Source organism: Gymnogyps californianus, chromosome 2 (assembly GCF_018139145.2).
Source record: "Gymnogyps californianus isolate 813 chromosome 2, ASM1813914v2, whole genome shotgun sequence".
Taxonomy (NCBI): Eukaryota; Metazoa; Chordata; class Aves; order Accipitriformes; family Cathartidae; genus Gymnogyps; species Gymnogyps californianus.
Genome location: NC_059472.1, coordinates 115,528,858 through 115,542,620, shown reverse-complemented (window position 1 = coordinate 115,542,620; position 13,763 = coordinate 115,528,858). Strand labels below are relative to the sequence as shown.

Genomic DNA, 13,763 nt, shown 5'->3' with positions numbered 1-13,763 from the left:
TCTGTAAGAACACTAGCTGAGAGATGGACAGCAGCTAAAAGCCAAGCACAAAACAAAGTTACACAGAGCTGTGTTGTATGATGATGCTGCAAAGCAAGAAGTCTCAGTCACCAGTGATCTCATGTGCAGGCAAATTCACTACTGGGGATGAAGATGCTGTATGTATTACTCCCCATTTCAATCAACATTACTAGCACTATCAGAGGAGAAGCTCTCCATCCTTGTGCTGTCCCTTTTAAGGTATACCTGAAACTCTGAAAACATCCTGGCTTTCATTATCCCTCTGAAATTATACAAGTCAAAGTAAAACATGGACCTGAGATGTTGCACTCTTGCTTAACTGCACCATTAAGGACTTGAAAAATGCTTGTTATAAAGTGAGGGAAAAGTAATCTCAAAGGCAAATAATTTCTGTAAATATATTTTCACTGAGTGGAAGAACAAGGTAACATTCATCAAGCAATTGTCATAACAAAATCAACTATTACCTAATTAAGCCTACTACATATTCATCACTATCATGGTTCATTGAGCAGAAAGCCAACTAAATAATAAGCAAAACTTTATGGACTTCATCCATATGTAAAAGCTTTCCACTAGGAGTAAAGAAAAAGCTTACACATGAAGACCACAACCTAACATTTAATTACAAATTTAACGTATTTCACTGATCACAGCTGATGAACATCTCAAATATTACAGTTTTTCATTACTGTCAGATATCACAGGCAAAGTGACAACTTGACAGGGTTGGTGGATTTCTACAACTAAAGCCAGTAACAATGTTTTGATTTAAGATGTCACTTTCCTACAGCAAGTACCCCAAACAATTTTGCTCCTAAGCCACTCATTCAGTGATTCAATTTTGCTCGCAAAAATCAGCATAGAATAATGCTTTAAGCATGGGGGTGGGGGTGGTGTCAAATATCAAAATATGTATCTCTTAAGTACCATAATTTACTGGACTTCATAATACCAGGGTTGCCTGTGGGGTGTCAGGCACTCAAAGATTTGTAGTTCAGTATCCACTTTTGTTCAGTCCTAGCAAAATTACAAGTTCAAGGGCAGACTAGTCAGAGATACCCTTAACCAAAGACTCCAAGTACTCCTAACACTCTAGCCCTGCATATCCAAATTACTATGGCTGGCAGAACTAAAGTAGGAGACAGCAGAAAAATTAGTAAAGATTACCTGGTCTAATGTAACAGGCTGCTCTAAGATTGTATAAATTCAGAGAACAGAGCACATCTGATCACGTAGTTAAAATTCACTTTACTATTTACTAAAACTCAGCACTATTCACTTCACCTGTACTGTCTGATGTATTACTTTGTGTTTGGAAGAGGTGAGAATATATTTTTTAATATTTTCAACTGTCTCAGTTCTTCTTTTCCTCAGCTACCTGAAATACCTGGAAATACCTTTCTCTTGACCACAGTAAGATTTTCAAATGGAGCTTTGTCAGGTCTAGAAGTTTGGCCACAAATGACATATTAAATTGTTTAAAAGAAAACTGGAAAGGTCCTACCTTTAGCCCAGGCCTTTCTCTCATAGATTTCCTCTACTGCATCTGAAATCTTCTTAATATTCTCTTTGATTTTTCTCTGGCGTAAGTTGGAACCTTCTTTATATGCTAAATGGTCTCGGGTGTAAGTCTTTTCTGTAATGGCCTCCACTACTTCCAGTCCATCATATATTACTGGATCTATCTTTCTTCTGAAAAAGTCAGCATAGTATTTGTAGGCAGCATTATTATTTCTGTGTTCACCTGTGTTTCTGTGCTCTATGTAAGCCTCACTGGCCACAGAAATTGCATTTCCTTCTGCATGCAACTTTTCTTCCCCACTGATCTCTGTTGGTGTCACAGGTTCAGAAATGTCTGCCTCCATGTTTTCTGACTGGCTGAAATAGTTCTCAGAGCTCTGGATAAATCTGACTCCACAGAGGTCACACTGGGTTTGGTCAATATCTGCTTTTTTGAAGATCTCTGATAAAAATTCCTCTCCTTCCATGGCAACAGGCTCACCTTTGGAGCAGGCCTTCCTTTTCCACTTCATGCATAGAAAAACAAAATGGAAGACACGACGCAGCTGGCGTTGAGCTGATGCCTTCTGCTCTTGCTTCTGTTGCTTGCTGAGTGCAATGACTTCCAGGGGATCCTTTTGGTCCTCTAAGCAATGAACCCTTTCAAGTTCCTTTTCTAGCTCATCAGCGTATTCTGTCTTATCCAAAGATGTCATAAACCTGTCAAGGTTTACGGTTTCATACAGGATGCCCCGTATGGGTAGATGCCCCTGAGTGTACGCAGAGTCCCACTTCCATCGGCAGTCAACCAAGTACTCTGCATCTCGCTCTGTCAGCAGCTCTTGCAGGCCTACAGCGATTTCTCTTACATGTGTAGCACCACTCACTTGTTCCACAACCCTTAGCAATCTTTCAGGCACTTTAGAGGGGGAGTCTTTTCTCATTGATTTCAGCATCGCCTTGATTTCAGGAAAGTGGTGGCGTAAGAGGGATCTATATTTAGAATTCTGCACCTGGTCAGCATTCAGTAACATCACTAAGCACAGAACTACAGTCCGCTCAGCCTCCCCTGAAGTTATGCTATCAGGATCCTCGAAAGCATCCAGAAGGACATTGAACTTTCCATGAACTCCACACAAAACTTCTGCTAGATAACAGACATGAAACCTGAAATTCTGTACAGCTACATATGCGTCCTTTGGTCTATACTCCTGTATAATAGAAAATGTGTCTCTAAGTTCTTTGTTATGGTCCTTGCTTCTGAACAAAAACTCCCAGTAATGAATAAGAGCAATGTAACTCTTTGGAAAGCAGAGAGTGATGTTCTTGGAGAGACGCATCAGGACAGCACAACAGAGAATATACTGGAATTCCAACAACTTCACCGTATTTCCTATGCTTGGAATCAGGTATCTCGTGCATTTCTTGACCAGAACATTCATAAAGCGGAAAAAAAACCTTTTACAGTTTTCCGGATTCTTATGAACATAGAATTGCTCAAGTGAATTTTCAAGAAGTCGAATGAAGCACAAATGTGTTCTTCCTGCATTTTCAGCATTTTTGTCAGGTAGCAACATACCATGTCTGCCCTCTATTCCTTTGGTCTTTCCTCCTTGGCCTTTACTCTTTGGGGAGTTTTTTGCCTTTAACAAAGCAAAGTTTAGCTCTTTGTTATAATCATCCTCTTCCTTAAAAAGAAGTTTCTCAAATTCTTCAGGATATCCCGAAGATAAGATGAAAACTTGCATGGCACTTAGCCACAAATCAGTTGATTCTCTTCTGGCTGCAGTGCTTTCATTTTTAAACTTAAATGTGATGTACTCCTTCAACACCGCTCTACAGGGTTTGGAAATAATGTTACTGAATTCCAGTATTTCTTTGCATGCCTTTGGGTTCTCAGACAGTATTCTCAAATGAAAATGATTAGGAAAAAACATTTCTAGGAGGGCTTTACATGATGCATATTTGTCAGCAGCCAGAAGTTCATCAAAGCTTTTGCATTGATTCAGTAGCTCTTGAGGGAAAGTGCGTGTGGCTTCCAACAGCAGTCCATTTATTGCCACCAGATGCATTTTACACTGAAATATTTTCTTTGCTTCATGGCGCAACAAGGGTTTATGGTAATCCGCACAGGTTTTATCTTCACAGTTCAAGCCAACAAGGAACTTCATACAAATATCAGGGTAATGCTTGTTCAGTAACTCATGGGTGATAGAGCACAACCTGCTTAACAAGTGCTGCTTCAAAGCTGATTTTACCTCCTCTGTGCTTACTGAGAAATCACCTTTTGTCTTCCTCTCTTTTAGACTTGGCTTGTCTGACAAAAACTTGAGAATGGGTTCAGCTTCATTTTGAGATACCTGGCAACTGTCACCTGTTGGGACAATCCCAAAATAGGCAAAGCATGACTTCACCATATCTTTCTCCGCATTGGTGGCTGCTTTCTTCAAACCCCTAACCAGATTCAGAAGAGCCATTAAGCCGCGCGTTGCCATAAAGAGGATGTTCTGGCTAGGAGTGCTGCAGCGAGATAATGCAAAGAGAGCTTCAACTGCACCAGCAGAATGATTCAGAGATAGGAACTGACAGTACGCACTGCTCAGCTTTGCAAAGTCTCCCTTCAGAGCTCCCTGCAAAAACACAGCCTCAGCAATGCCAGACTTCTGCTCAGTTTGTTCACAAAGTTCGAGGGCTTCTGTTAGGATGACCTCCATGTCCACCAGGTGCGATTCTGAACCGCGAGTCACACCGGCACGTGCTGCAGCAAGCAAACATGATGCACGAAACTCTTTTATAGCTGTGAGGTTGGCTGCTTCCAGAGCAAACCCATGTTGTTTCATTAACTTTGCAGCTTCTTCCTCTCGACCTTCCCTTTTCAGTAAGTCTGCTGTTTGGCGCAAGCATCCACAAGACTTCAGAAACTCAAGCTGATCCTCTATATCAAGTTTTGAGAGGACTTGCATCATTTCCTCAGTTCTGTTCATACTCAGGTACTTTGCAGCTGCTTCCAAATACAACTGATTTGCTGTACATGAGAGTTTGGAAACCATTTGTCCTTTTGTATTTAACATCTCTTCATATCTGAAATAATAGATACATCAATTTACTACCATAGATGACTAACCTAGACAAAAACACCACTGCATTTTTAAAAAGCCCCTAAAACATTAAACAAAAAGCTGCCCCCAGAAGCCCTTCCTTCAAAAAGGCCAACTATTTCAAGTGGTATGTCTGTCATATGAAAAATAATCACATCATCTTAAAAGATCTACAGAAAGAATTTAGTTAAAACATAAGGCTGTCTGAAGCAAGATCATTAAAATGTCTGGTACAAACAAGATCATAAGATTTACAGCATTAGTGAATCTTTCTGCATGCTGTCAAATCACTGTACAAATTATTTTAATCACATTCTGCCAGTGATAATCTTCTGTTTATTAAAGTAAGCCTCAATATAGAATGGTTGTTTACATGAACAGAAGCCAGTATGAAATAAATGCAAGTTTCAATGAATTCTCCACAGGCCAATATAGATAATATTCTGTAAAATTTACATAAACTGGTCCGTTTAGAGAACTCTCAATTCTGTCATATGTATCTACATATACTTTGCTGTTTATTGAGTGCCTGAGCAAAGTACCTGGTTGCATCTTTCAAAACATGCACTTTAAAACACTCAGTTATTATTATTGGCTGATGTGAAATTATTAAGATATCCCCCAAGCCAGTCTTGCAAAAGTATTCTCTTCTGCGTGCTGAGAATGAGTAATTTTTTCCTGATGGTTGAGTAAATTATCATTAGCCTTTCATTATCATCTTCTTCATGATAACCGTGGGAGTGCAGATTTTTGTACCTATGCTGATGAATTTGCATGAATGATTTGGGGAGGCTGATTTAAAAAATCGTTAGTTGGTAAGGTGACTTTAATGCCTGAACCTTTTGATCAAACTATCTCTACATATTAAACAAGCTTTAATCCTTCAAAAAACAGTTGCCATTAATAAAGGTACAACACAAAGGATTTCAATGAAGGTGTGTAACTGTAGGCCTTGCTAGAATTCTAATTGGTGCATATATTCTTTAAAAGTCATCAATCAATTTAGGTGTAATGAAAGGTGTGGCCAATAAATGAGCTGTTTACACAAGAATGTGCTAATGACGTCACAGGGATGGTGCCAGATGCAAAGTTCTGTCAAAAAGATACTAATAAAATCAGTTTATCAAGCGCAGTGCAAGGCAGTTCTTAACTGCCCTGAGCCAGCACAGGGGAGATGGTATGGAAAAGTTCATCTCAGAGACTGGGACCAAGAATCTGTCAGAGGCACAGCACAAGCTGCTCATTTAAATTACTAGTCTTTGCTCTTAAGTTAGAGATTTTGAGAAACAAGTAGTTCATTTGCCACAATGACTGCTGCATTATATACAATACATCTAATGGTTATACTCCTACAGAAGTCAGTGACTAAGTGGCTAAATCCATGACTATTTCACTCTTCAAAGAAAAATATTTAATACTTCCATTAAACATTTTTGTCATATTTACCATAAGAACCTTGTTCAGAGGACTGGCTGAAGGAGAACTTGCATGACTAGTAATACAGACTGGAAAAAATCCCCAGGAAAATGAAGCTAGTCACTGCTCCAGCTGTGAATGTAGTAGAATGCTTTCACCATGTTATCATTACCCAAGTGAGAATTGTGAGAAAGTTAATTTAACTTAATATAAAACAAAGTCACCAGCCAAAACTCGTGTGAAAATTTTATGGTGAGCCAGCTGTATTATGTTGAATTTGGAAATGGAAGAGAGAATTATATTCCAATACCATCTTGGAAGACATACCTTTCAACTGCCTTTGCTGCTTCTTCATAGAGTTCTTCCTGACAATACATTTTAATTGCCAGATCAAACTCCTCAATTTGTTCATAACATTCAGATGCTTCTTTGTAGCACTGGCATTTCTGATAGTAAACTGCAGCATCTTTCATCTGCAATGCAGAAGTCAGTAATGAAACTGAAGTGCTCTAAACAGTCAAAACTACATGAATAGAATAAATTTAGTAATTCCATCATGTCGGTGTCTCATAGAGAAACACACTTCAATAAAATGTAATTAAAGTATCTGAATGTAATCAAATACATATTAAAGTCACCATCATTAAAACTGAACAGATTTTTAAAAACCTTCAAAATATTTGTGTCCGAAAAACTCAAATGTAAAATTAAAAGGTATTATACAGGATTTCCAAAGTACTTTTTATTCACCCAGCTCTGTTTGTTGTTAAAAAACACCACACACACTTCTGTTGACTTGCAAATTTCTCAGAATCAACAAGATTAAAAGTAAAACAGTTATGCATGCAGAATGGGAACCCTAACCTTCTATATTAAACTTTAAATATTTGGGAACAATTACTTTACATTCTTTTAGTGGAAATGCACTGCAAATAAAAAATGTTAAATATCCTCATACACTTAGAAAATTATCGTTAGTACATTACTTAACCCTTGCAAGTTTCAAGGTTCCATTTAGATGGCTGTAATCAGTGAAGTTTCAGTATCATCAGAGTATTGAATGAAGTGACAGCTTAAGTTTCATGAAATCAGTCATTAACTAACTTTCAACGGCAAAGCAGACATGACTGATGGTGACGTTTGAGGAAAGCCAAAGAAATAAACTTAGACTGCATAATTGCATCATTGTCTTCTTCATTCCTCTTCTGGCCATTCTGTGACAAATGCTTCCTCTTGAACGGCTCAGCTTAACGAGCTGTTTTAGTTCAGCTACTACCATGTCACAGAAAAATACTATTACCTTATGAGTAATATGAGGGGAAAAAAAGCTGTAGGAAAAGGAAAGTGATAAGGAGAGGATAGTTTAGAGGATTTAATACCTTTCCTAACTTTTTACACAGTTCTGCACAAAGCCGGAACTCCTTTGATTGAAACAGACATTTTAGTGATAGTTTTGGTTCTCCACATTCCAAGTAAGTTTTAGCCAATGTCATATATTCCATCTGTTTTTCCCTGTAGAAAGTAAGAGAAAATTACCGCTTACATCCAAATTAAGTTTAGGATCACATGATCTGTCACTGAATCCAACCAACACTGACATCATGTGTTCTTCTTCATACCTCTACCTGATGAGGTATTACCTTACAATTAGTTATATTTTGGGCTGACACTGTTCTGTCCAGAAATCTGTTCCAGAATCTCACTGCTCTGGCAGTAAAAAGCTTTTTTTTTTTTTTTTTTTTAAATTCTCAAACTAAAGTATACTAGTGTGGTTTTGTGCTGCTTCTCTTTTCTAGCTTAACTTGCTCCTTCTTCCTTTCTGCTGTTTAGCCCCAATGCCATTAAAGACAACAATCAAATTTATTCTCAGCCTTTGTTCTGCATAACTAAACAAGCCCAGCCTTTCTGGTATCATCGCCACATGTCTATTTTCTTCCCAGACCTAGTCTGAATTCTTCATTCTTGAGCCTGGAGGATCAGAACCATACAGAGCATTTCATATTATACAGCACACAGGAGTCTTAGTTATGCTTTGTACACCAGCATTAATACCTCTACTAAAAAAAAAATGCCACTTTCACAGCCTCATTATTACATATGTTCTGTCAACTTAACATATCCTAATACACCCAATTTCTTCTCCTCAAATTTTATCCAGTTGACAAGCACCCCAGCTTGCAGCCAACTGAAAACAAGTTTTTTCAGTCCCATCAACAAATTCTCTATGATCACAGAATTTTATGAGTATCCTTATACTTCTAGTCAGGGCCACTAATATAAAACAGGTAATTAAAAAAAGGTAAAACCTTGATTAACTCCAGTAATAACATTTCTCCAGACCTTCCCCCTTCGCCCTTCAGCGCTAGCTTCCTCTGCTCTAGTCATTCCCTACCCACTCTGCTATCACTGCTAGTTTTTGGCCTCCCCAGCATGAACGGGAATTAATTCACCTAGGTCTAGAGTCCTCCCCATGAAGTTTTTTCCTGTCTTATTTAAGACAAGCCCCAAACAGTTTTTCAGCCTCTTCAGGAAACTGCAAACTTTCTCCCCTGTCAAACCCTTGAGCTATTTTGCCCAGCTGACAGCATGAACTAAATGATTCATCTCAAAATCTCTCCCTTTTAGAACTGCCCTTTGGTTCAGACCTAGTTCTGCTTGTTTAGTTTAGATTGACTCTAACACTAATTTTACCTCAAAGCTTCCCTTTTTGTTAGCAGCTTTTCTTCCCCAATGTACAACATTATTCCTTCTTCTTTGTTAAGTGAATATGCAGTGGGATTAACTGGAGTTGAGCACTGCTGATGGCATATGCTCTTCTATCTATATCTACGAATACAAAGCCTCTTGAGGTAATGCAAATCCTGTTGCTTTTCTCTCACATAATGAGTAAGCCCTTTCAAGGGCCACATTTGGTTTGGACAGCCTATGGCGTATAACTGCTTTCACTGCTCCCCAAAGGGAGCAGTGCCCCAGATCCTGTTGGAGCTGTGCTAGACTTTCCAATTTCTTAAATCTCTTTTGCCACCCACAGACAAAGGTGTGAAGACACCTCACCTGTGTGGTTCTCCGATGTCTCCAGTCCGGTCCCACAACTGTGGTGGGAATCTCCCCCTGCACACACCCATGAGGTATGGCACTGCAGAATGACACTTATCTGCGTTTACACTTACCTGGGACTGCTTTTCTTTGAGTGCACCTTGAGAACAGCATCGTGTGCCAGAGCTAGTTTTGACTTCTCAGCTGCTCCTCCCTTTTGGTAACATTTCGCTGCCACCTGGGGTGAAATCATACACAGCATTCACACATGTGCATCCAGCCCATGGCTTATCACATAAAAGCAATACTTAATTTTACAGTCACTGTAACGGAAAACAGAAAGACTGGCAGGGTGCCTGGAAGAAGGAAAAGGTAAAACATTGCAGTATATTTTTAGGACAAAAAGAAAAGCTTTAAAGTTAGTCCACATGTGACTATCACAATTCGAATTTTAATTACAATGTTTTCCATGGAAGCAGCAAAAGCAAAATTCCTGGTAGGCTAATAGAACACATAGCACATGCAATTTGAATGATGGCCTAAACCATTAATTGGTAAGTCACCAGGTATCTACCACAAATTCTATTAATAAAAGTTAGGAAAACCAATGTGTGCAAAGTTAAATCGAAAAGCATGGAACATTTATACATGCTTTTACCATACCAGGCCCTTTCTGTGATAAGCTAAAGGGAAACAGCAGGAGTTACCATGCTCCTAGCAAGGTTTGCTTCATCACCACCTTGCTCATTCTGCAACACCATTATTTCTTTATTCTATCCATTAATTTAGTATTTGCTTCTGTTTGGAAATTGCACATTGCAAGCCACTCTTAGAACTGCCAAATTCACCAGATAATTTCTTCCTAATGTAGCAATGATAAGCAAAGAGCAGGGTTATAAAGAAAACAGAATAGCAGATAATATAGCTAATACATTTCAGATTTCAAGATGAAATTTTTTCAGCTGTGTGTTTTTTATCTAAAACACTTTTCTGTCCATTTAGGAAATTGTCTTTTTTTTTCAAGGCGAGATAAAGACTGTCTGTATAGTGGCAGCTGATTATTTTGATTTTTGCCTTGTTATAAACATCTATTTTCCACACAAAAAAATTCTATGTTGCTATCAGCAAAAAATGGAAGCTTTCCTTCTGCCATGATCAAAAAAAGTATCCAAAATTTTATTTCATAGAATCACAGAATCATAGAATATCTCAAGTTGGAAGGGACTCATAAGGATCATTGAGTCTGACTCCCTGCTCCTTGCAGGACAACCTAAAACTAAACCATACAACTAAGAGCGTTGTCCAGACGCTCCTTGAACTCTGACAAGCTTGGTGCCATGACCACTTCCCTTGGGAGCCTGTTCCAGTGACCGTTAGACAGTTCCTCTTAGTGAGGAACCTTTTCCTAATGTCCAATCTGAACTTCCCCTGATGCAGCTTCACTCCATTTCCCGTGTCCTATCACTGGTCACCAGAGAGAGACCAGCACCTCCCCCTCCGCTGCCCCCTTGAGGGAGCTGTAGACTGTGATGAGGTCACCCCTCAGCCTTCTCTTCTCCAAGCTGAACAAACGAAGTGACCTCAGCTGCTCCTCGTAAGTCCTGCCCTTGAGACCTTTCACCATCTTGGTCGCCCTCCTCTGGACACACTCTAGTAGTTCAATGTCCTTCTTATATTGAGGCACCCAAAACTGCACACAGTACTCGAGGTGGGGCCGCACCAAGTGCAGTGTAGAGTGGGACAATCACCTCCCTCGACTGGCTAGCTATGCTGTGCTTGATGCACCCCAGGACACAGTTGGCCCTTTTTGCTGCCAGGGCACACTGTTGACTCATATTCAACTTGCCATCAACCCAAGCCCCCAGATCTCTTTCTGCAGGGCTGCTCTCCAGCCTCTTGTCCCCCAGTTTGTACGTATAACCAGGATCACCTTGTCCCAGGTGCAGAATCCGGCACTTGCTCTTGTTAAATTTCATATGGTTGGTGATTGCCCAGCTCTCTAGTCTACCCAGATCTCTCTGTAAGGTCTCTCTACCCTCAAGGGGAGTCCACAGCTCCTCCAGTTTAGTATCGTTGGCAAACTTACTTAATGTACATTCAATTCCTGTGCCCAGATCATTTATAAAAACATTAAAGAGCACTGGCCCTAAAATTGAGCCCTGGGGAACGCCACTGGTGACTGGCCGCCAGCCTGATATAACCCCATTTACTGTAACTCTTTGTGCCCGACCCGTCAGCCAATTGCTCACCCAACATATTATGGACTTGTCTAGCTGTGTGCTGGACATTTTGTCCAGAAGAATACTGTGAGAGACAGTATCAAAAGCTTTGCTAAAATCCAAAACCACCACATCTACTGGCTTCCCTTGGTCCACTACATGGGTGACCTTGTCATAAAAGGAAATTAAGTTGGTTAAGTAGGACCTTCCCCTCACGAACCCATGCTGGCTATGACCAATGACTGCATTGTCTCTCAAGTGTTTTTCAATAACTCCCAGCATAACCTTCTCTATAATTTTACCAGGCACTGAAGTGAGACTGACAGGCCTGTAATTACCAGGGTCTTCCTTCTTACCCTTCCTGAAAATTGGGACAACATTTGCTAGCTTCCAGTCAAATGGGACCTCTCCAGACTTCCAAGACCGTTGAAAAATAATGGAGAGAGGTCCCGCTATAAAATCAGCCAGCTCTTTCAGTGCCCTGGAATGAATCCCATTGGGCCCCATAGACTTATGCGCATCCAGCTGGAGCAGCAAGTTTCAAACAAGTTCAGAGTCGGCTGGGAGTTTATCATCCCCCCAGTCATGGTCTTCCATCACGGCTCCAGGGGTCCCAGGGCTCACCATTGGTGTTAAAGACAGAGGTGAAGGCGGCATTAAATGTCTCTGCTTTGTCTATGTGCCTATTTGTGAGGTGACTGACCTCATCAAGTAATGGACCAATGTTACCTCTGATCCTCCTTTCGTTGTTAACATATTTAAAAAAAGCCCTTTTCACTGTCCTTCACAGCGCTGGCCAGCTTGAACTCTAATCGAGCTTTGGCCGCACGAATTTTCTCCCTACAGTGGCAAACAGCGTCTCTGTAGTCCTCCTGTGTCGCCTGTCCTTGCTTCCAATGTCCATACACTTTTCTTTTCTGCCTAAGTTCTAGAAGAAGATCCCTTCTGCCCCTCTTGCTTGACTTCCGACACTTTGGAATTGCCTGCTCCTGCGCTCTTAATAGATGGCTCTTAAAAAGTGACCAGCATTCATGGACCCCAAGATCTTCAAAAGCAGATTCCCAGGGCACCTTACTAACTAGCTCCTTCAGCAGCCTGAAGTCTGCTCTCCCCATATCCAGGGTCAAAGTTTTGCTGGTAGTTCTTCTTCTCCTGTCGCCAACTATTTGAAACTCGACTACTTCGTGGTCACTGTGACCAAGACAGCCACCAACCACCACTTTGCCCATGAGCCCCTCTCTGTTTACAAACAACAAATCTAGAAGGGCACCTTTCCTAGCCGGCTCCCTTAGTACCTGCACCAAGAAGTTATCTTCAGCATGCTCCAGAAATTTCCTGGACCTGTTTGTGTCCACTGTATGATATTCCCAGTTGATGTCTGGGAAGTTAAAATCACCCATAAGGACAAGGGCAGTTGATCTAGAGATATCGCTTAATTCCTTGTAGAATAATTCATTGGCGGTGTTGTCCTGGCTGGGTTTTGCTTCCATTCCGTTAACTGTCATCCCATATCTGGACAGTATTAACTATCAATTTAGGAAATAAAAGACTAAAATCTCCATGGTCTGTAAATAGTAAGGGAATGAAACCATCATTTTGCTACTCTTTCTGTGGTTTTCTTAGTGCTCCCTTGGTTCTTACATGCTGTTCCTTAATGTGTGTTTTGCATCCATCCCTAATTACTGTCCAAAAACACATAAAAAGGCTCTGAGATCATCACCCAAATCAATATACTTCCAAGAAATGTTTTCATTTTCCTACAGTAACGTGTAATGATACTGTCAAGCACGTGGTTTAGATTCACAAATTCCAGTCAATTCCAGTTGCTGTTAATAATTGTTTTTTCCAACCAGTTGTTGTTAAAATGTTTTTCCCTCATTGGACTGCAAATTTCTAAGTAGTGAATTTAAGATTACAGACACAGACAACAGGCTTGCTCTCCCTGCTTACTTCTTGCAAATCATGTACAAGTAGTCTGTAGACACCTACACAACTACAAACCACAAACTAAGATAGACTGCTACAGAGCAACTGAAAGTTTACAGATAATTTTATAGATGCAAAGAAAAAAAAAACAAAAAAAAGAAAAAAAAGGTTTCAGAATAGACAAGAATCCTTATTTCAGATAAACATATGCTCCTACCTCCCAGAACTGATGTTTAGCATAGTAGTCTCCCTGTGCAATCCATTCTTCTGGAGTTGAAGTTTTAGCAAACATGCTGTCATCTAAGTCTAGAAGGTCGGGAGTAATTTTATGTTAGAATGGATAAACCACAGAAACCACTTATGTACCAAAACTAAGCATTAACACCTCATAATGTTCCAAACTCTTTATGATTTGTGCTCACACTGGTAATAGTAACTATGAGTTAAATACATTTTATCCCTCAATCAGCACTGAAAATCAACAAGTTGGGTTTGGTTTTGAAAGACCTTTAAAAATCATGCCTGTTTTTTGGACAAAACTTTG

General features: G+C 40.0%; 1 protein-coding gene across 2 annotated transcripts in view; it reads right to left on the bottom strand.

Annotated features, from left to right (window-relative positions):
* TRANK1 (tetratricopeptide repeat and ankyrin repeat containing 1) overlaps positions 1 to 13,763 on the bottom strand; it is a 46,473-nt gene that overhangs the window by 2,249 nt on the left and 30,461 nt on the right. For both annotated transcript variants that reach the window (XM_050890716.1, XM_050890715.1), the window contains 5 exons: positions 13,437 to 13,525; positions 9,209 to 9,312; positions 7,418 to 7,550; positions 6,366 to 6,511; positions 1,529 to 4,605 (listed from right to left, as the gene is read on the bottom strand). In XM_050890716.1, coding sequence (XP_050746673.1) covers positions 1,529 to 4,605; positions 6,366 to 6,511; positions 7,418 to 7,550; positions 9,209 to 9,312; positions 13,437 to 13,525 — 3,549 coding nt within the window. The remainder of the gene's footprint in view (positions 1 to 1,528; positions 4,606 to 6,365; positions 6,512 to 7,417; positions 7,551 to 9,208; positions 9,313 to 13,436; positions 13,526 to 13,763) is intronic.